Raw genomic sequence first — 21,041 nt, 5'->3', positions numbered from 1 at the left:
CGGAAGGCGAATTCCGAGTGCGATTCCACCGACCGACACCTGGGGTTCAAGTGCAACTCCTCTAGGGGCTTTTCTTCCCGTTCAAAATCGCGAAGCTCGCTTTGTTGTTGCTTTTATTAGCACGTTTCGCCTTTATGGTCGTAGCGTGATTTCTGCGTTCTGGTGGCTTTTGTTACTGCGCCGCAGGTTGTGTATATTTTTTTATTGTAGTTTGGGCAACAGGTGTGGCCCCCAGCGACGTGTACATTGAACCCGCGCCGGGTTATGTCCCCCCACTCGTTTTTTTTACAGGGCAACAACTATGACGTGTTCGTTCATCCTTATCGCTAGCAGCTAGCTTCCTTAAAGCAGTGACGTCCTCTTCGATATTTCTCCCCTTTTTCCGTAATGATCCGATATTACACAGTCAACGTATTGACGTACATATTTATCTATGAGTCACCAAGCGAAGAAACCCCGAAGCCAGAGAGTGAAAGAGCGGCGTAGTTCCTAACCCACATTAGAGAGCATCGATAAAAGGCGACACATTAATTACACTAGCTTACAAGCGTTCACTTTATTGTGGGTTTTATAAGAGCTACAAGTTTGTTTTGATTTTATATATGATTTAAGTTGGATTTACAGAGGAGAATCTTGTAAATGGGGTGTAACTTTGAGGTATGATGTATCTTTGAGATACCATGGGCATTAAAGATTGCAAATGAATTTAAAGTAATCTATATAATATCTATCTTTGTATATTTTTCGTTAATAAATCTACCCAAAAACTATATTTAATTCTACAGGTATTCAAAATGTATTCTTTAAAATCTTACATAAACTAGGAAACTCCATCATACCTTTCTCAGGTGTTTCTTCCTTGTAAACTAGTGTTAGTTCTGCCCGTTTTCGATACCTCTCACCCTCTCTTTTTTTTATATATGATCGCTCTTTGTTCTCCTACCGGACCTAGGTCTATAAATATTGAGTATTCCGCGCGGTGGCCGCCGCTCCAGAATCGAGAGCCCTTAACTCTCTTCCACACTTACTTTATATAACAATCGGCGGTGGCGTGAACAAAGCCCAGGCCCAAAATGTTTTTAATGCCTTTGCCAAAACAACTATAAAAAGCACAAGCCTGCCCCAAAACAACAACAAAATACAAAACCGAGAGCAGTGCGGATTGGTTCTGGTATTTTATGCCCCTCGCTCGAAAGTGTCCGACGCATATTTCAACTTGTCAGGCGAAGAAAAGACGACGACCAGCAAAAAAATTAAAAAAGGCTCGTAAAGCTGAAATCAGCAAAGCCGTTTCGAGGGTAATTAATCGCCATCGTCGCACATGGAGATCGGATCGGTACGGGTATGGGTACGGGTACGGGTCCAGGCACGGTTCGGACGGAAATGGTGGAATACTCAAAGACGGACGGAGAGACCACAGATCCAGACCCAAAAATAATAATAATAAAAAGGCAAAACAAAAAAGATCAGCAGCAACCCAGACCGAACCGATCCCCAAATGGCAGGCAGGCGCCTCGATCTGGCATTAAGGCTTTGCTTGAATAGCAAGTTGTATATGTATTTGGAGGGTCTAGTTACCTAAAATATATATATTTTACTATCTAAGATATACCCTGCCACATTTAATGGGTTGGTTGCTCTAGTTAGGAAAAACCATCACTTGATACACCTCGAAATATAGTTAGTTGGTACCTAACTTATTAAAATTAAATACACATAAATGACTAGTTTTTTCCGGAAAGATTCCCATTCAATTTTATAAACTGAATGAATAAGAGGAATATTTGTTTATTGGAAATATTTTAATAACTTTAATTTGTATTTATTACATTGAGTAATGGTTAAACATAGGGGTTTTATAAATAAGTCATACTACTCGTTTCTTGATTTATATTCATTTTTAAGCACCTACCTTCACGTGTTTTTTTATTTAACTTCCTAGATCTCTTTTCTTTACCTATTCACTATTAGATTATCTAAATGTCTAAAGTCTAAAGATTGCCCCAATTAATTGCTCCATAAGGGCAGCGTTGCATTGCACGTACGCCAGACCGAAGGCTAATTTATAAAGTGATTTATATGTAAAATATATCCATGTATGGTATATTCCGCAATTTATCGGATCACATGATGCACTTTGTCAAGGAAAGTCCAGCAAATTCATCTTTAATAAAAGTTGGAATAACTTTAACAACAACTTATAAAGGGTCTGAAAATATCACTTGCGTTCAATTAATAATTTCATTAAAAAAATATATTTACTTTCTTTCTTTTTTTATTTACTTTCATTCTTTACTTTAAAGAGATATTATTCTTGCAGTATAATTTATTCCTAGAAGTAAACCCGGAAGTCTGGGCCTTATCAAAGTCATAAAGATATCAGCCCAAAAAGTGCCTCCGGAGAATAATCTGTGGCGAATGGCATACGTGGATCTAATCAGGTGATCCACTTCTGAACATAAAGCTCCGCCCCACCGAGTTTTGCTGACAATTATGGCCTGATGTATGTATGGCGCAGGTAATGCAAATACGAACTATGTAATTAAATCATAAAATCGGTAGTTTTAAAGCCTAAAATGGGTTATACTTTTTTCGCCCAGCGCGAGCGAGTTTATCTAGAATTTCACAATAAAGTCTCGGACACGCTTTCGACTCGCGTTGTTTGTTTTTGTGGCCTATTGATGTGGCTCTTTGGTCTTGGCCGTTTTTGGCTTTGGTTTTTTTTACCTCATTTTGTGAAATTGAATTTATTATTTCGCAAGTTTAGAGACACAGCGTTACGAACACATGCATGCACAGAGAGAACAGGGGAGAGGGGCTTAAAGGATTGATTTTATTAATTTAAATATTAAAACTTCACAAATCTACGATTTTGAAAAAAAAAGGTGAATTTTTCTTACATTTAAAAATAGTTTTCTTACATACATTTTATATAATATTTTGTTACATTTTATCCAAAACTTATTCCAAGTGGATTCCAATTGCAAGCGACAATGGCAGCCTGTAATTGACCCACTTTTGAGGAAATAGACTACCAAGAGAGGTGGCAGGAGCCAAGGGGGTATCTGTGTTGGGGGGTGGTGTTGGTGGCGACCAGGTGCTGGGTGGCGGTGGGTGGCGTGTGGCTTTCAAAGGGGCGACAGGCCGCCGCTCAGCTGGCATCGAAACTCAACAACATCAACGGCACACTCAACACGTGTGCGCGGCAAGCCTCGAACCTCGAACCCGTTGCCATTTCCACGTCCATTGTGCCCACAAAACGGAGACAGAAACCAGTTTGAAGGCGCTCCAAATTGTCAGCTCCCTCGGAACAGCACGTTTTCATTCATCGACAACAAACTGTTGCTGTGTTGCATGCAGCCGCCAGTTGCAAGTTTATTTACCTATTTGTTTACCGCGCGAGCGATGTCCGTGGCAGTGTTGCTATAATTTCATGCTGAAATTATTAGTTTCTGAACTAAAAAACAAATTACAAAATTATGAAAAGTAAAAAAAGCTATGTAATTTTTAAAGTTCTCATTTGTGGGCACATAAGGTTTTTATTTTTATTTCTTGTGGGAATATTTGTGTAAGAATAACATTAGCTCTACTTTAATTATAACATTATTCATAAATATCTGTCATGTGGATTAAAAATGTTTTCTGCATGAAATTAAATTGGTAATAAACCATAAAAAGAAATAAGTAGTAGTTAATAAGCTTTGTGGCCTGAGAAATTTCCTATATTTATGTTTTAAGATAAGTACACATTGTCTTAAAACAAAAATATTGACGCATTTTCTAATGGAATATTATCTTTTCAATACTATATTTAGTATTATGAGTGGCCAGAATATAATTAAATGTTTCGTAATGACGCATGCCTCCCTAAGTTTATATCTAAACCTCCGAAGCACATTTAAGAGCGATTACAATACAAGTTTAGTTACTAATATTTAAGCTTTTAAGTCAGATTATCGCTTTAATGCCTAAAACATATTCCCAGATATTCTACATTTTTGTGTCATTTTAAATATCTAAGTCAAAAATAGAGGCCAACTCGGCATCTCTGGGCTCCGTGGAGCTCGTGCCGAGCTCGTGGAACACTTGGGGTTTCTAGCGGCCACGAGTCGCCGCCATATTGCCAGGATGAATCATCAGCCGGCGGTATCGTCTTGTCTGCGGTGGTCGCTCCGTGGTCTCCCAGTATTATCAGGCGGAGCACGCACCCACAAACCGCTGGCCATACACCAGACTCAAAACAGATCGGACACATCAGGAGATATGTATATACAGAGAGAAAAATTTTAAATAATAAATATATAAAAACGCATACCAATTAGAGGTTTACGCCGATGGTTAAAGGCATCGGCGGCGGCGTAGAGGTCAAAATGACTCGGCGGCGGCGGCGTAGTAGTCAGAAAGAACCGGCGGCGGCGGCGCGTCAAATAAGGCAAAAAGGCCATTTTAATGAGTTATTTATTTTTTTTTAAGTTTTATAAAGAACAATGACACTGAAGGCCGCGCTGAAGCTGCGCCGATGCCGCACCAGCGGCGCGCCGCGGCGCGCCGTTATTTTCATAATTTGGCGGCGGCGCGTCAAATAAGGCAAAAATCGGCGGCGGCGGCGGCGTGGCGCGGCGGCGTATATGTCTAATACCAATGTAATCTTTGAAAGGATAGTTCATACGATTAATATGATATGAAAAAACTCATCTTTAAAAATATTTAGCTCTACTTTTCTTAAATTATTTTAGAGTGTATCTATAGATATAGATACAAAGACAGACCCGGGTTCGATTTTGAGTCTTATCGCTGTCGTGCTTGCGGTTTCCTTTTCTATGGAAGCCGACCCTCCTCTCCCTCCTTGTTTGCCTTGGGGGCACGGCCACTTACACCGCCAATATTTGTTCATCATAATAATTATTATTTACCCGTTTTTGCGCGTATTTGTACAAAACGGAAACTTGGGCAAGAAAAAAAAGCAAACGTGTACATATGTATGTATGCCCAAGCCTGACCTTATTCGGGGCTAATGCCGGGAAAACCCCTATGACGCACTCGGGGTTTTCACACACCCCTCCTCAGTGATACTTCAGTCGAGGAAGAGGGTCTTGAGATTAAGTTTAGTTTGAAATTTTACAGAGGAAAATGTAAGTGGGTCTTGAAGAATATAAAATTCTGCCTTAAAGCTTAAGTATTTTTAAGCGGTACTGCTTCCTCTGAGCTAGAGTACTTTCTGAGAAGCAAAATAATAATTGGAACTGTAGTCACGACCAAGGGAAAACCTTCATGGGTAGCCTGATGATGTTTAAAAAATATTAGGTCCATTTACCATTATTATTAACATTTTAATTGAGGGAAAACTGTAAATGTTTAATTGTTGTTACAACTATTTTACAACTGTTAATAAGAATAGACTAAATATTTATTCTTGTCAGGGACTTTCTTAACGTCACCAGATCTTGATAAAGGGTGTTAGGTCCAATTTAAATAATCCTCTGGATTAAATTTTAAAAACAAAAGAGACCTTGGGGTCTAAACTTTGCACCCTTGGATTAGTTTTATTAGAAAACTAAATATTAGCAAAACCTTGGCTGTTTTATCTGCCAGATCTTGTGATAAGAGACAATTGACGTAGCTAGGTGCAATTTTGCGTTCTTCCCCCGTTTCTTGATGAGATAATAAAATCATGGGATCCCAAGGTCATGGATTCCCCCCTTCGGTCATCAGATCTGACAGCTTGTAAAGAGCTCAACGATTTATTATTTATTTAACAAATGGCATCAGCCGTCGCAGCAGTAGGTGGCGGCTGCTGCTGGGGAATTGTTCTAGAATGCAGGGCCAGTGTAAAATGCTAAGGAGACCGCTCCTAGAAATGTATAGCAAAACAAACGTGGAAACATTAACCACAAACTGCAGCTAATTTGAAATTTTAAACAATTTTTGCAACAACAAAAGGTGCCGAAAACAAAGCCAAAGGCGAGCCGAGCAAAGCCAGAGCCAGAGCGTTGCGCTTTGATTGAATTGAATGCGCGAAGTTGGTAAGAAATAGCTATGAAATTTTATATAGTTTCGACTTGAAGAAGATCCTGGATATTTATTCCATGTAAGTGTATATTTTTGAACAATATTATGGTACTTACAAAGAGGGAATTAAAAGTATCTCAAATCCTTATTGTATATTATTTCGCTTGGAGATGATCCTATATTTATTACATCTAAAGATAAATCATAAAACAATATTATGGCACTAAAATAATAATTTAATTGTACTTGGAAGATTTATTTTTATTCCCGAATATCTTACTTACTTACTTACTATACTAAAAGTATCTTAAAAATTTGATCTACTTCATATGCATCTTCGGCCCAACATACCCCTAATCTTTACTATTACAGGGCATCACAACCGAAACAAAAACAGAAATATAAACTACAATGGCAAATATTAACAGCATTTAATGCAGTTGGCGACCGCTTCAAGCGAGAAAATTATGTGAATTTCGCATAGAGTTAAATATTTTTCTGTGTTGCTGCCGCACACCTGCGTGCCGAATCGTCAGATCCAATATCGGTGACAAATCCGAGCATCGCACGCTGCAAATTATAGGAACAACCAACCACTAATGCCATAAGCAAACATGCCTCGAGTTTAATGAGTGCCAAAGATGCTGGATGGTTGCAGGGCAGACGGCGGCTGAATTACCATAATGATCTCAATATTTGCTCACTCTATCACGACAAACTATTTAATTGCACCGCCGGTAATCGCACTCCGCCTTATTTTCTGTTCGTTTTTTTCGTTTTTCCAGTCCAATTAGACACGCGAGAGGTGGAAGGCAGGGCGTATGAGTAATGCCAAGTGCAGCTCCATCACGTTGACTTCAGCGCCTATTAATAGAGCTCCTTCGCCACTACTGCGGTTCTGGTTGGGCATTTTATCTCCTCTACTCGGCGATCTGATGGCGTCCACTTGGCGTAGCCTATTTTAGGCCCTGCTATCCGGAGCTATCCAAGGCGGAGACTTTACTGAGTGTTTTGCGGTGCAATTACTCACGGCAAGGGCAGCTTCGTCAACGGATTGGGGCAGCTTGGGGCGGAACGATTTGGAGGCGGACAGATGGGCGGCAGCAGCCAGTGGTGGCACCAATGGCGGGGCTTTGATTGGAAATAAGGGGGTCTGATCATAACTGGAGCATGATGGAAAGAATAAAGAATTTTAAAGAGTTATAAAGGAATTCCTAAAAAAATAAATATATAACGTTCAATGTACACAGTTTTCCTCCTTTTAATTTTTACAAAACCCTCTCACCAACGCTCATGTCTGGTGCAAGTTGCAACAAATTAACAGCGAAACGAGCGCGTGAGAAAAGCAAAGTTGTGCGGTCGCAGGTCTTAAAAATCTTAAAAATAGTTCTCTGTGGGGCACTTGGCGAAACATAAACGTGACGTGACATTGGGGGATTACCGCCAAGGAGCACTAATTGTGGCGGATTGACTCATTTCAATTAGCGGGCAGAGTGGGCGGAGAGTCGCAATGAGCCAAAGCGAATCGTGTTAGCTGGGCTCAAATAAGTATGCTATGAACTTGGTAACAGTCAATTAAGCAGCAGTAGAAAATATTTAATTAATGGAAGAGAAATGTTTATAATTGGTATTATTTTTAATGAATTCTTTTTTAGCTCAAAAAGAGTAAATCTAAAGAGGAATTAATAAACAATATATTAAAGTTGTTTTTTGTATTAGTTCTTAATAATTTGGCTATTCCATTTGTAAAAAATAATAATAATTTATAGATATTATATTGGTTAATAAATAATATAATATAATAATAAAAAATAAATATATTTTTGTAAATACTAAATATATATAATAATAGTTTAAAAGGAAACCTTTTAACCATAATATTTATAAAATCCACCACTTATAGTACTTAGCAAAATTCTTTTGGGTTTTTCGCTAGCTATATATCTGCATTTACCTCTCTTAACGATCCTGGAAGAGCCAATAAAAAACAGCTGCAAAAACAGCAGCGGAGTCTTAATAAACAAAGGCTTGGACTTGGATTGCTGCACTTTTCGAATGGCCATCAGAAACATTTGCCCAAACAAAAGTCGTTTAACCAACTACTATATCCACGTCTATATATATCTTTCCAACCAGATGTGCCATTGATATCCATTTGTAAAATTCAAGTTAAGACTTACCTGCATGAGGGGACTTCCCGCAAAGACATTACAATTCTCGTTGCTTGTTTTTGTTATTATTTCAAAATTTATTTTACTGATGATTAGTACTAAATAATTTAGTTTTCTTGTAATTTACCATTACCACCCTCAATTAATTTTGGTTTTTTTCTTATTCTTTGCAGTCTTAAAAATTTGTCTAAACAATAAATTTTCCATGTTGCTTTAATTTTGGTTTGCTTTTTAATTTCCTTTTCTTGTTTTCTTATTTTTTTTACTATTTTATTTATGCTAATGTTAAATTTGCTGAGAGAATTTTTCGATAAAGTAAAATGAATGCCAATCTAAATGCCAGGGGGTTTCAAAGGGGGAAGAAGGCGCGGGTTCTTGGGCTGACTTGGATTGGAATCGAGTTGCATTAATTACAAATATACACATGTATGTATGTGGTGGTACACGCTGCGACGACGACAACAATGAGATTTCAAAAAGTCAACATTTTCTTCGTATTTCTGTTATTTTTTGTTTTTAATTTCCTCTTTCGGATTACTTAGTTTCGTTTCATATTTCAAAAATATATTATGGAAAAATTGTACACTGATATTGAGGTATTGGAAAAAATCGGCATATATATGTTAGGTATATATATGTATGTATATCGGTATCTATATGTATGTACAGGACATTCAAAAATTTTAGTTAACGCTACTAGTTTGACATGCAAAAATGGCTTGCGCTTGGTGCTGGTTTCTCTTACTTGGTTAAAATTTCTTTTGGGGAAAATGCTCAACGAAAAATGACGGAAAATAACTGGAAAAATAATAAGGGGAAAACATAATCAGTTTCGATCCTAGATAACAAGTGCATTTCTCTACTACATACATAATTAAATGTATCGCTGAAAAAGCTTTAAAGTTGTTTCCTTTCTATAATTGCTTGCGGTTGTTTCTTGATTTTTCAGATTCTCCTATATATTGGTTTGGTTCTATATAATTCGTTTCCATTTTTATATTATTATGAGCTATATAAAAATATTGTTGTTGTTTATATTAAAATTCACAATTTTGGTTACGCTCCTATTCGCAAAAATACGTTTAGATTTTATTTATGTTAAATATTTCCTTTTGCATTTCCCGGCGCTCCTATGGAATACTTCAACTCCTTTAGCTTTGAAAACAAAAGTGGGAGAAAACACAGAAGCACACAGGCATACTCATAGATAGGATAGGAGAGGGAGAAAAATACTTTATTCGCCAATCATTGATATTGATTATATCCCGGTCTCTCCCACATTCATGCTCAAGGATCCACAGATCGTTATTTTCTACTAGACTTGATTAATAAAAGTATAAATTTGAAGTAATTTACTAACTACTGCTTGGTTGGTTGCTTCATTCCTTTTCGTTTTCTTTTTTTATATAAATATAAATTACAGGTTTAATTACAGTGCTTTACATTGGAAATTTAGTTAGAGTTGCTAGATAATATCGTGCCAGCATTAGCATTACAATATATGGCTATGTTATGGAATCGAAATGGAGGCTCGAGACACTGTGATTGCATTTAATGCAAACTGGTACCCAAAAAATACACGGGGAAAGGAGGAAAACGGGGGACATGGTGGATTAGGGACACACACGGAAATATACAAATACACTTTTGGGACTTAGATATACGTAGATGCAAATAACAGGCTGCATAACAGGCGCACACACTAGGCACTGTTATCGGCTGATTACTTTTAAAGCTTTTTGGCGCCCAACTTCATAGGGCCAGTCGCCCGCTGGGCCCGGCGCGCCTCTAGTTCCCGCTGTCGCTGCAGCTTTTTCTCCTCGCGCTTACGCCGCGCCTCATCCAGTTTGGCATTTCCTACAAATATATGATATTATCCATTAGTATTGATCATGAATTAAATAGGGACTAAACTCACCCAATCCCGACTCCTCCAGCGGCTCAAATTCACCATCGGCCCACGAATCGCTATTCCAATTGGCATTATGCGTCGAATTATTTAAATGCGACGAAGGCGGGCTTATGTTATTGCAATTGGCAGTGGCCGTGGACGTGGGCGAGGTGTTGCTACTGGAGAGATTGGGCAACTCCTTTGGCCTAAGCATGGCATGCGAGTTGAGCTTGGCCAGGGGCTCGATCAGGTCGTTCAGTTCATGCTGCTGCAGCAGCTGCTGATGCGGATGCTGTTGCGGCAGCGGCGGACGCTGGTGATGGTGACTGGATGACGTGGTGGATGATATCGATTGTCTAGCCAGTTGCTGCTGCTGCTGCTCCTGCTCCGCCTGCTCCTCCTCCTCGCACTATATTTAAGAACTCTTTTGATTCGAATAATTCATCATTTTAAGTAGTCTATTTCGTACCGGATCCTCTTCAAGACTGCCCCACTCCTCGTTGTCCCAACCATCCCGCACTTCATTCAAGGCATTGGCCGCCATCGAGGTGCCATTGTTAGAGCTAGCTGCCAGTGGACTGCTGGGATCTTGAGAGGTCTGAAATGATATAAATTAAATCTTTGAAATATTTAGGTAAACTCATCAAAACTTACATCCATTTCGCCCCAGTTTTCGTTGTCCCAATCGTTATTGCCGTAATCCGAGGCCGAAGCGGAGGTGTCATTGCTTTCATGCTCCAGCGACGTCATAGAGGTAACACTGCTCGTGGTGGTCGATAAGCTGCTGCTCGATGGTTGCTCTGAACAAGGGAAACATTAAAAATCCAATTATTCGCATAGAAAATCGCATTAGCCAGAGGCAGACTCACCAAGCGATGCCGGCTTGGACAGATTGCGGCCAGTTAAAGGCGGTCTGGGTCGAGACGAATCACTTTGGCTGCGATAGAACTTGGCTGTAACGGCCGTCACCGCCCAGCCCGCCCAGGTGGCAGCCGCATTGCCAATTGATGGCGTGGCCGTGTGGACATCGGCCTCTGTAAATGAAATGTTGTTCGATTAATAATTATTATTATTATTAATTATCCTTGTTAAGGTTTTTCCTCACTCACCCATGGTCTCACGCAAACTAGGATCTTCCGACACCTTCTCCAGCTTGCCTAGAAAACCGCGTATAGTTTTGAACGCCGGATCCCGCACCGTCTTCTCTGGATCCACGCTCAAGGAACACAGCGAAGGAAGCACCCGATTGGCCACTTCGCTGAGTAAAAAGTACTGCTGGGTGGCGGCCAGCGCCAGGACGCCAGCCACTCGGGCTGGCGGAAAGGGATCACGCATGGCGCGAACAAAGGCAGAGACCAGCACTCGCTGACGAACCTGCGGATGCAGATGCGGCGCTATCTTGCCCAGGCACACGGTCGTATTGGTGCGGATGCCACCTTGATCGTCACGCGCCTGCAGCCGCGCAAAGTGACGCAGCACCTCCACATTGAGATTGTTGTAGTTGAGCTTGGGCGCCAGATGGATAATAGATTTGACCGTCTGCTCGCGTATGGTGGCATTGGTATCCAGGAAACCGTGCGCCACTTGGGGGAATATCTGATCGTTGACCACCTGTGGCTGCAAGTGCGCAATAAACAGGTCCAGCTGCTGCAGCAGGCGCGATCTAGTCACACGATCCGTGGAAGCGAACAGCTTGACAACACAGGGCACAATGCGTTTCTGGTACTCCACTTCGTCGAGCAGTTTGCCCAGCTGCAAGAGAGTGCAAGTTCTCCGCGTTAAATACATGCCAGATAAGGGGTATAAAATCTAATTACAACCTTAAACATGGGTGCCAGCACGGCTGAGCCCGCATCTCCGTACTCATACGCTGTTATCAGCTGTGGAAGTATCTTGTGCTTGCACACATTGTCCGGGAAGTTGTCCAGATGTGTGGTCAGTCCGCTGAAGAAGCGATTTTTCTCCGCCTTGTCCTTAATTTGAATTTCCTCGAGAAAGAGCAGTGTGTCCACCAGATCGTTTTTGAAAAAGCCTCCCGGCTTGCGGCAACGTGTGATTATATCGGCTGGATTCGGTCGGTTCGAAGGCGAGGCTCCCACCAGTTCGCAATACAGGGATTGCAGAGACTTGGGTATGTGCTCGATGTCCTTGAGGTTGGATCGTTGCTTGAGCACTCCATTAAAGGCCTCCCACACTAGGCAACCCAGGCCCCACATGTCAACGGAACTGCAAGAGAAATTTGGATTGTTTTTAATGAATCAAAAAGGTTATAGAAAGATTAAAGATCTACCATTTGGTGGCCGCCTTGAGCTTGCTCTGGTCATTTTTCTCCGGCGAGTCATAGACCTCCAGGGTCACAGGTATTTTCACCGGAGGCATGGGATTGCCATCCGCCGCCGAGACATACTCCAAGCTGCCCAGCTTCCATTCACCGGAGGCATTGACGAACACTGACCAGGCCGAGACATTGTTGTGCCGCAGATTGCCATCGTTGTTGAGGAAGGACAAGGCGCGCTGTAAGGGAAGGGGGATTAATTTAAATTAATCCAGGATACATTCCTCAGCGGAGTACATACTGTGATCTGGAAGATGCCCCAGGCAAGGTAAAGGCCCTTTTGTACATTATCCGTGGCCAGTTTGGTAAAGTAACTACCCAAGGGATCCACTGCCTCCGTGGCCACGTACAGCATCTTGTCCGTCTCCAAAGAGTCCAAGTACTGCAGGATGCTGGGGTGACGCAACGTCTTCAGACGCTTCAGCGACGCCTTAGCCAAGTCACATTTGGTATCAGAGCCGCTGCGAATGTCGTAGACAAAGACGGACACCTCCTCCAGCGTGGTCTTGCGCTTGGCCTTGTGCAGTGTCCATATGGAGTAGGCATCGAAGCCGCCCACCGGTTCGCCGATGTCGTAGGGGAAGTCTTTCGAGGAGTCGCGCGAGAAGAACGACCACATCATGTGTCTTAGATATTGCTTGGCCAGTTGTTACTGTTGTGTCACGACTCAGCTGCAGCAACAACAAACGAACACAACAAACACAATCGCTCTGCGCAGGCACACACACACTGTTGCTGTCGAGGATTGCGGATGCGGATGCGGAGCGGATGAAAGGCACTGACTGCTGTTCTTGTGTGTTGATTTCTTCTCACTTTTGCCGTTTGCACTGTCCGTCTATCTTTATCCTTATCTCCGTCATGCCCCCCTTCTGCAGTGCACTCTCACACACACACGCACACGTCTATATCTCTCCAATTCGCGCAGCAACAATTTTCCAGCTATCGCACACAAACATACACACACACGTGCGTCGTCCGCTCGTCCGTGGCCTAGAGTTATCCGCTGAGCGATTTCATCGCCGTCTCCACCGGGAATAAGGATGTGATCTGATAGCCGTGGTCCGGGTGTCGTTGTGTGTGGAGCGGAGCGGCGGGGGTGAGCGCTCGAACAAATAAATTATAAATAAATATTGTTCGTATCTTTTTCGCGAGTCGAGTACGTCAGCTTTTTTATCGTGAGTTTCAGCGATGGTCAACCTATCGGCTGGCGTGAGCAGCTGACCGCCGCAGTGCAACCGATAGTTTAATTAACTAATTAATTTTAATTATTACAAACTATTAAAACAAACAGGTATTTTTGGAATAATCTTTAAATATTATATTGTTATTTAGATAAAGAAATATTTCAAAAGTCTGGCTTCTTCCTACGTTAATGCGAAAAAGATGCCACCCCTCGCGAATGTTTTTGTTGCAACGTGAACCAGGTGGCAACTCCGCCCTGTGTTATAACACTCGTTGTGGCGCAGCCAACTTAACGCAGGTGATTTTTCTCCGACCATTTTGCCGAGTTGAAATTTTTGCTAATTTTCGAGGCAGCGATTCTTCGACAGCTCACAGGATGATGATGCAACGCACCCAGCTCTTGCTGCCCCTGGCCGTGGAGGCCACCGTGCTGGCCCAGCAGCAGCGTGGCATGGCCACCCTGAAGGCTATTTCCATCCGCCTGAAGTCCGTGAAGAACATTCAGAAAATTACGCAATCGATGAAGATGGTGTCCGCTGCCAAATACGCTCGTGCCGAGCGCGACTTGAAGGCGGCGCGTCCTTACGGCATCGGGGCCCAGCAGTTCTTCGAGAAGACGGAGATCCAGCCCGACGAGAAGGCCGAGCCCAAGAAGCTGCTCATCGCGGTGACTTCCGATCGTGGTCTGTGCGGCGCTGTGCACACTGGTGTGGCTCGCCAGATCCGCGGCGAGCTGGCCCAGGATGAGGAGAACACCAAGGTGTTCTGCGTTGGCGACAAGTCGCGCTCGATCCTTGCTCGTCTGTACGGCAAGAACATCCTGATGGTGGCCAATGAGGTCGGCCGTCTGCCACCCACTTTCCTCGACGCCTCTAAGATCGCGCACGAGGTGCTCCAGACCGGGTACGACTACACCGAGGGCAAGATCTACTACAATCGCTTCAAGTCCGTGGTGTCCTACCAGTGCACTTCACTGCCAATCTACAGCGGCTCCACCGTTGAGAAGTCCGAGAAGCTGGCCGTGTACGACTCGCTCGATAGCGATGTTGTCAAGAGCTACCTGGAGTTCTCGCTGGCCTCGCTCATCTTCTACTGCATGAAGGAGGGCGCCTGCTCCGAGCAGTCCTCCCGCATGACGGCCATGGACAACGCCTCGAAGAACGCCGGTGAGATGATTGACAAGCTGACCCTCACCTTCAACCGCACCCGACAGGCTGTCATCACTCGCGAGCTGATTGAAATCATCTCTGGTGCCGCCGCCCTCACATAAGCGGTGTGTGCTCCCCGAGATAGCAGTTCGAACGGCTCCAACGATACATGAATGCATATATAAGGTGCCAGGCACCGGAGCGACGCCTGGAACCCTATTAAAGTTACACTTTCAGAATAACTCCAAGAATAAATAGCGTGGAACGAACGAAAATAAACCTTAGCTGTTGGACTTTTCAATTTGTGGAGGAATTTTGCTCGAAAATAACCCAGAGTGCGCGGTGTTTCTCCCAAAATTGTGTAAACTTGCTCTAATCGCGGGGCTAAATGAGGCCCATCAAGGGACTATCCCATTAATAACTCGAAAATATAACCTCTTAAGCTTAAAAAACCAAACAAAAATAACAGGAAATCACGAATCTTATTGGAATATTTACGTATATTTTGACCCACAATCAAATTTCAGAAAGTTTATGTCTACACTTTGTGCTTATCTATGGAATTAAGGCTTGGGTTTGGGATTTCATTGGGTGGCGTCTTCGCTGGCCCAAAAACCTAGCACATATTCTGCAGGACATTCAGTATATAGGCTCCGATATCCTCGTCCTGGTTGGTCCAGGATATGAAAATGGTCTTCTGTTTGGGATCCTTCTCGTCTTCCTCTATTTTCACCTCCACAGACTCTATGGCAATGGAGCCGTTTTCCTGCATCGTAACCGTCCAGCCGGCCAACTTCTCCTCGAGGAGAGTCCTTAGCCGCTCGCTGGTACGGACCATAGGCCCAGGATCGTCCATCTTGACCTTGGACGTGAATCGCATTACATGTCTATTGATGCCGATCTCCTTGAGGGCATCGGTCAGGTTCTGCAGCATTATTCGATTGTCCTTCATCACTAGGACGCCATGGATAAGCCGCCGTCGCTTGGGATCCGGCGGCTGGGCGTTGTAGCTGCGGGCCTCGGCTTTCAGCAGGGAGACAGAGGCATCTACGGGTATTTTAACGGGCGTGGATATTACACAGGTCTCGCCATTGGCCGGCATATATGTTTCCAAATTGAACTCGTCCTTGATCTTGGAGCGCAGGAATTTCATTTTCTCAGCTTCGCCGTGGACTAGCATTACGTTTTTGGGCTCACAGTTCTGGATTAGCTGCATTATGCCTGAAAAGCAGTAGGAGATATTTCGTTATTTTAGGGAAAGCAAAGGATTGGATAATGCTACCTTTGGCATCGGCATGCGCCGAGAAGCTCATGTACTCCACAGCCATTTTGACTTCCACCACTTGGCGGTTTTCGAACTCCACCTTTTTGGCGCCGCCCAGGATCTTGTTGCCGACGGTGCCTTGGACACAATAGCCGGGCATAATCACCATGTTGTTCTCGTTCGGCGCCCATTTCTTGAAGATCTGCAGGGACAGGCCGGCGTGCAGCATGCCGGGAGTGGCGAATACCACCATGGCACCAGGATTGTCGATGTAGGCCTTGTCAAAGGGTTTGATGTGCTTGAAATCGAACATGTTGCGGTGGACAAAGGTTTTGCGGATCTTCTGGTTTGTCCAGGTGATGAACATTTTGTAATAGGTGTTGGCCTTCTCCGTGAGACCCAGAGCAAAGTAGATGGGATACTTAAGGTTCATGCGCTCCCAGTAGGTCTCTAGTAGGATGCACAGCTCTTGGGCGCGGCCTAAGGCGAAGACGGGAATCAACACCTTGCCGCCCTTCGCCACGCACTCGTGAACCTTCTTGAGAAAGTCACGTTCCCGACAACGCTTCGAATCCCTAATGGTCGTAGCGTAGGTGCTCTCAGAGATCAGCAGGTCCGGTCGACATTTGTCGATCCAGGCGGCCCCAAGATGCCTGTCCGGCGTCATGTTGTAGTCGCCCGTATAGACGACGCTTTGCGAGCCAACCTTTATCCAGAACATGGCGGCACCGAGAACGTGGCCCGCATAGTATGCCTTGATCTCTAGATCCGTGTCGACCATCATGCTCTGGTGGAGCGTCACCGGTATCACCTTCTTCATGCAGTCCTTGATCATCTGTGTGGTGAAAAAGTTCGACTCGCCCTTTCGCTCCACGGCCACTTTTCGCATGTCTTCCAGCAGGATCGGAGCTATGGCCTTGGTCGGGTGCGTCATGTAGATGGGCCCTGTGTAGCCCACAATCTCCGACATGTAGGGCAAGGCGCCGCAATGATCTGAATGCAGGCAATTGATAAAGAAGCGATTAGACCCCGTCGCCGGTTCACCAGATAAGGAGCACCGCCCCAAGAGACCAAAGACTTACCCAGGTGGAAGTGGGAGATGATCACACAGTCGATATGGCTGGTTATTGGACCCTCTGGCACAATGTACGAGAAGTCTGGAAATCGGCGCTCGTCATTGTAGCCCATATGCATGCCGCAGTCGAGCATTATGTTCTTGCCGCCCATCGAGAGCAGCAGGCAGCTGCGGCCCACATCCTGGCCGGCGCCCAGCGGCGTTATCTTGATGTCCGGCATGACGAGAGCGGCTCCAGTTTCCTAGTTGCAGGTTCAACTTGTTGCGCTGAAAGATGAAATTGCCGAAAAAATCGCAACAGTGATTTTTGTAAACAGCAAGGGCGAAGGAGTGGCGTTGCCACACTGCTTGTGCCCGGTAGATTGTAGCAGTGTGGCAGCATTGCCACTGGGGAGTTCTGAAAATCTCATTAAATATTATTAATTATTACTATTAATTGTTTTTATACTGTCGTAAAGAGGGACTGTAAATCAAATGTAGAATATTTATAAAATATATATTTTAAGATATATAAAAATATATTTTTTTTTAATACTTTGATTTTAATTGTTTAAATTATTTTTAAATGAAAATATCGCTCATTTAATTTATACAATATTGAAGTGAATTTAAAAATGTTTGTCCCCTAAATTAAAAAAAAAAATATAAATTATAACATTTTCTCTTTGAAATCGCCCGAAAATCGCTTAAACCGAGTCTTTTCCAGAACGTCTTTTGCATTACGGTGCCGCGCAGTAACGGTCATACTGAACAGAAAGAAAAACAACATTACAGCGTATCCTTATCAAATCGCGGTTTTGGCACTGTGTTTGCTCTCCTTGGGGAATAATTGCAACTGCTGGCAGGATGCCCGACTCCCTGGAGGACACCTCCACCATCTCGCTGCGCATCTGCCTGGAGGGACATGCGAATGCCTTGGCGCTGAACAAGGATAATACACAGATAGCGGTGGCCGGAAGGAGCTGTAAGAATGGAGAATTCAAACTGATCATAAGTAATCCCATATCTCCTTCCAAACAGTACTCAAGGTCTACTCCATCAGCAATCATGGCTTCACAGAATCGTGCAATATGCGCGGCGGCAAGAACCAGAATCTTAGCTACTCGTCCAACGACGTGGCCTGGTCCACTCTGGATAGCAATCTACTGGCCACAGCTGCCACGAATGGCGTGGTTTCCGTGTGGGATCTGTCCAAGTTTGGCAGGCAGAAGCAGCTGCTCGTCTACAACGAACACGAACGCACCGCGCACACCGTGACCTTTCACAGTAGCGAGCCCAACATCCTAATCTCCGGCTCGCAGGACGGCACCATTAAGTGCTTTGATATTCGGTCGGACAAGTCCGTGAATACCTACTTCAGCAATTCGGAATCCGTGCGCGACGTCAAGTTCAGCCCGCACACGCAGAACATATTTTCCGCCGTCTCTGAGAACGGAACCGTCCAACTGTGGGACATGCGCAAGTGGGACAAGTGCATGGTGCAGTTTACGGCGCACTACGGGCCCGTTTACACCTGCGATTGGCATCCCACGAGAAACTGGCTGGCCACTGGCAGTCGGGACAAACAGATCAAGGTGTGGAACATGGACGGGCGACCGGGACTGGAACACACCATCCACACGATTGCAGTGGTGGGACGGGTGAAGTGGCGACCAGAGAGAACGTATGTTTACTACCGTACATCCATATTTCGCACTGCAGTAAAGCTGGAATCCTGTTCTCAATCCTCTGTAGCTATCACATTGCCAGCTGCGCCTTAGTGGTGGATTATAGCGTCCACGTGTGGGACATCCGAAGACCCTACATACCCTTTGCTTCCTTCAACGAGCACACCAACGTGACCACTGGCATTGCGTGGCAGGGTAGCGACTCGCACTGCCTGCTCTCAACCAGCAAGGATTCCACCATCTACAAGCATGCCTTCAAGGATGCCACGAGGCCAGCTTTAAAGGCGAATGCCCAGGGAGCCAGTCAGGGGAGATTCGGAGACATCTCCTTTGCCAACAAGATCAAGGAGTATGCTCCCAAGGCCAGTGGCGCCTCCAATACCAAAACCACTAGCTTTATGTAAGTTCTGACAAATATTTTATATTATATTTTACTTAATATTTTATTATAAATTAGAAGTCGTCGGAAAGCAAATGTGGCAGGAAGTATTCAGTTCCATTTGGACCATTCCAAGATGTACAAATTCATGCTCAACGATACGGTGGGATTTTTACTGTTAGATTCTGCTAAAACTCTTTGTAAATTAACTCTCTATTTCCCTCAGATTTCTGGCTATCCCCTGAGTGAGTCCGAATCGCGACCCACGCAGGAACACGAGAGCTTCATAGGCTGCGCCAGGGAACTGATTATCAGCGGCAGGAACCTGTCCGAGCTCTGCGAGCACAATGCCGAGGTAGCCAAGAAATATGGCAAGCATAATGTGAGTTCTTTAAACTATTAGAAAAATCTTTAGAATGCTAACTCAAAGTTACCCCACAGGCCACCACATTGTGGAACTTTATCAAGCTCTTCTACGGCAGCAATCACTTTGAGCCGCCCTTCGAGCACCGCTCCTCCTTCTCGAACCAAAAGAATCCCATGAACTCCCGGCGCGCCACTCAAGTGGCTAGCGATAGGCCGCAGCAGCGCAATGATCTTGGCCAGGATCTCAATGGAAACACGCCGGAGACGGCACACGAAACTGCTGTGGCAAATGTGGACGATGATGCGCTGGGCGACAGCGGTGTGGAGCATCCACCAACTAGTTCTGTGATTCTCTCCGAGACGCAAATCATCAGCGAGATAACGTTCGACAACTTTGAGCTGTTGCGCAATGGTTTCATCTATGTGGGACCCACGGAAAGTGCCAAGGCATTGGCATTTCCAGCCCTCCATCACGATGTCCAGGCAGCGCGACCCCAACTGGATCTCAAGGCCTCTGATCATGAGAAGTCTCCTGTAAGTTTTGACTACATTTTGTTTAGTAATTAATAATAATTGATGATTTTTTGATGATTTTTAGCCACCCCATGTTCCCACTGTGCTGAAGGTCAGCCATGTCCCACCTATTCCCATGTGGGAGCCACACAAGTTTGTGACCGATGCCCTGATGCTGATGAACGATGTGGGCGATGTTCAAACGGCTTTGACAGTGCTCATATCCTTGGGAGAAGCTCGCAAACTCCTGCCCATTGAGGATACATTGGTGGTGAGTAAATAAAATTGAAAAGAAATCAGTCTCATTAATAACTTTGATTTCTTTCCTTAAGGAACACTGGTTCCACACCTATGTGGACCAGCTGCATCGTTATGAGTTGTGGAACGAGGCCTGCGAGGTGATCAATCGCTCCTGGCTGCGCTCCGTGCAGCAGCTCAACCAGCACTCCACGGCAATGCACACCAACTGCGGCGAATGCGGACGCCCCATGGGCGGCAAGGTGGGTTGGTATTGCGACAAGTGCAAGTCCATGCAGTCGGCCAAGTGCTGTGTGTGCGGTCTGATTGTCCGTGGGGTGTACGCCTGGTGCCAGGGCTGCTCCCATGGCGGTCACATCGAGCATCTGCAAAAGTACTTTGCCAAGCACTCGAAGTGCCCCAAGTGCGGACACCTGTGCGCGTACTCATGAGACGCGGAGGAGGCTGAGTTTCCTCAGCTCCTGCATCCCAATTGAGTTACCTGTACATAGCTCTATGAGTACCTAAACAGAAATCCTAAAGAACTATAAATTTTTCGATGCAAATACTGATCACCGGAATGCAACCCGGAAATGCAACGTCAGTTATACACTATGTTTATACGCTTACTATTTTTGAAATACAGTACTTTACAGATATTTAGATTTATAAAAATTCTAGTTTTTTCACTAACACACTCTAGTTATTTAAATGTTTTAGTATTTACAAAATCAATAGATTTTCATAACTTAATTTTTGTAAAAATAATAATGTTTAATAAAAGTTGTCTGTTGAAAAAAGGAG

The 21,041-nt window shown here is 44.1% G+C and overlaps 4 protein-coding genes across 6 annotated transcripts; 2 read left to right on the top strand and 2 right to left on the bottom strand.

Annotated features, from left to right (window-relative positions):
* Positions 1-9,550: 9,550 nt before the first annotated feature.
* Positions 9,551-13,597, bottom strand: yata (N-terminal kinase-like protein yata). The gene is made up of 9 exons (XM_017165148.3): positions 12,648-13,597; positions 12,362-12,585; positions 11,892-12,297; positions 11,181-11,823; positions 10,941-11,105; positions 10,726-10,871; positions 10,541-10,669; positions 10,099-10,480; positions 9,551-10,037 (listed from the first exon to the last, which is right to left on the bottom strand). The coding sequence occupies exons 1-9, from the start codon at positions 13,026-13,028 to the stop codon at positions 9,910-9,912; spliced, it is 2,604 nt and encodes an 867-aa protein (XP_017020637.1). The 5' UTR covers positions 13,029-13,597; the 3' UTR covers positions 9,551-9,909.
* Positions 13,598-13,734: 137 nt separating this feature from the next.
* Positions 13,735-15,020, top strand: ATPsyngamma (ATP synthase, gamma subunit). 2 transcript variants are annotated; one of them, XM_017165146.3, is made up of 2 exons: positions 13,735-13,886; positions 13,943-15,020. In XM_017165146.3, the coding sequence occupies exon 2, from the start codon at positions 13,965-13,967 to the stop codon at positions 14,856-14,858; it is 894 nt and encodes a 297-aa protein (XP_017020635.1). In that variant the 5' UTR covers positions 13,735-13,886; positions 13,943-13,964; the 3' UTR covers positions 14,859-15,020. The 2 variants fall into 2 exon arrangements, with proteins under 2 accessions (XP_017020635.1, XP_017020636.1); XM_017165147.3 differs by having other exon boundaries at positions 13,850-13,886; positions 13,957-15,020.
* Positions 15,021-15,216: 196 nt separating this feature from the next.
* On the bottom strand, positions 15,217-17,419 carry IntS11 (integrator complex subunit 11). The gene is made up of 3 exons (XM_017165145.2): positions 17,083-17,419; positions 16,019-16,993; positions 15,217-15,957 (listed from the first exon to the last, which is right to left on the bottom strand). Exons 1-3 carry the CDS (start codon positions 17,294-17,296, stop codon positions 15,353-15,355), a joined length of 1,794 nt encoding a protein of 597 aa, XP_017020634.1. The 5' UTR covers positions 17,297-17,419; the 3' UTR covers positions 15,217-15,352.
* A 407-nt stretch (positions 17,420-17,826) lies between these two features.
* Positions 17,827-21,040, top strand: Wdr24 (WD repeat domain 24). Of its 2 annotated transcripts, none has more exons than XM_017165202.3 (8): positions 17,827-18,039; positions 18,096-18,738; positions 18,810-19,142; positions 19,203-19,284; positions 19,348-19,503; positions 19,563-20,021; positions 20,086-20,271; positions 20,333-21,040. In XM_017165202.3, exons 1-8 carry the CDS (start codon positions 17,922-17,924, stop codon positions 20,687-20,689), a joined length of 2,334 nt encoding a protein of 777 aa, XP_017020691.1. In that variant the 5' UTR covers positions 17,827-17,921; the 3' UTR covers positions 20,690-21,040. The 2 variants fall into 2 exon arrangements, with proteins under 2 accessions (XP_017020691.1, XP_017020690.1); XM_017165201.3 differs by having other exon boundaries at positions 19,200-19,284.
* Position 21,041: the final 1 nt, after the last annotated feature.

This window comes from Drosophila kikkawai, chromosome 3R, assembly GCF_030179895.1.
Source record: "Drosophila kikkawai strain 14028-0561.14 chromosome 3R, DkikHiC1v2, whole genome shotgun sequence".
Taxonomy (NCBI): domain Eukaryota; kingdom Metazoa; phylum Arthropoda; class Insecta; order Diptera; family Drosophilidae; genus Drosophila; species Drosophila kikkawai.
The sequence above is the reverse complement of the archived record's forward strand: the minus strand, read 5'-3'. Positions and strand labels throughout refer to the sequence as shown.

Bases quoted from the DNA above. Each gene is read 5' to 3' on its own strand.
- Wdr24 (XM_017165201.3), top strand. From the start codon at position 17,922: ATGCCCGACTCCCTGGAGGACACCTCCACCATCTCGCTGCGCATCTGC. The intron at 18,040-18,095 runs GTAAGAATGGAG...CCTTCCAAACAG, and splicing joins AGCGGTGGCCGGAAGGAGCT to TACTCAAGGTCTACTCCATC. The intron at 20,272-20,332 runs GTGAGTAAATAA...TCTTTCCTTAAG, and splicing joins CCATTGAGGATACATTGGTG to GAACACTGGTTCCACACCTA.
- ATPsyngamma (XM_017165146.3), top strand. From the start codon at position 13,965: ATGATGATGCAACGCACCCAGCTCTTGCTGCCCCTGGCCGTGGAGGCC.
- yata (XM_017165148.3), bottom strand. From the start codon at position 13,028: ATGATGTGGTCGTTCTTCTCGCGCGACTCCTCGAAAGACTTCCCCTAC. The intron at 11,106-11,180 runs GTGAGTGAGGAA...TTTCATTTACAG, and splicing joins TAGTTTGCGTGAGACCATGG to AGGCCGATGTCCACACGGCC. The intron at 10,872-10,940 runs GTGAGTCTGCCT...TCCCTTGTTCAG, and splicing joins GTCCAAGCCGGCATCGCTTG to AGCAACCATCGAGCAGCAGC.
- IntS11 (XM_017165145.2), bottom strand. From the start codon at position 17,296: ATGCCGGACATCAAGATAACGCCGCTGGGCGCCGGCCAGGATGTGGGC. The intron at 16,994-17,082 runs GTAAGTCTTTGG...GCCTGCATTCAG, and splicing joins CATCTCCCACTTCCACCTGG to ATCATTGCGGCGCCTTGCCC. The intron at 15,958-16,018 runs GTAGCATTATCC...ACTGCTTTTCAG, and splicing joins GGCGCATGCCGATGCCAAAG to GCATAATGCAGCTAATCCAG.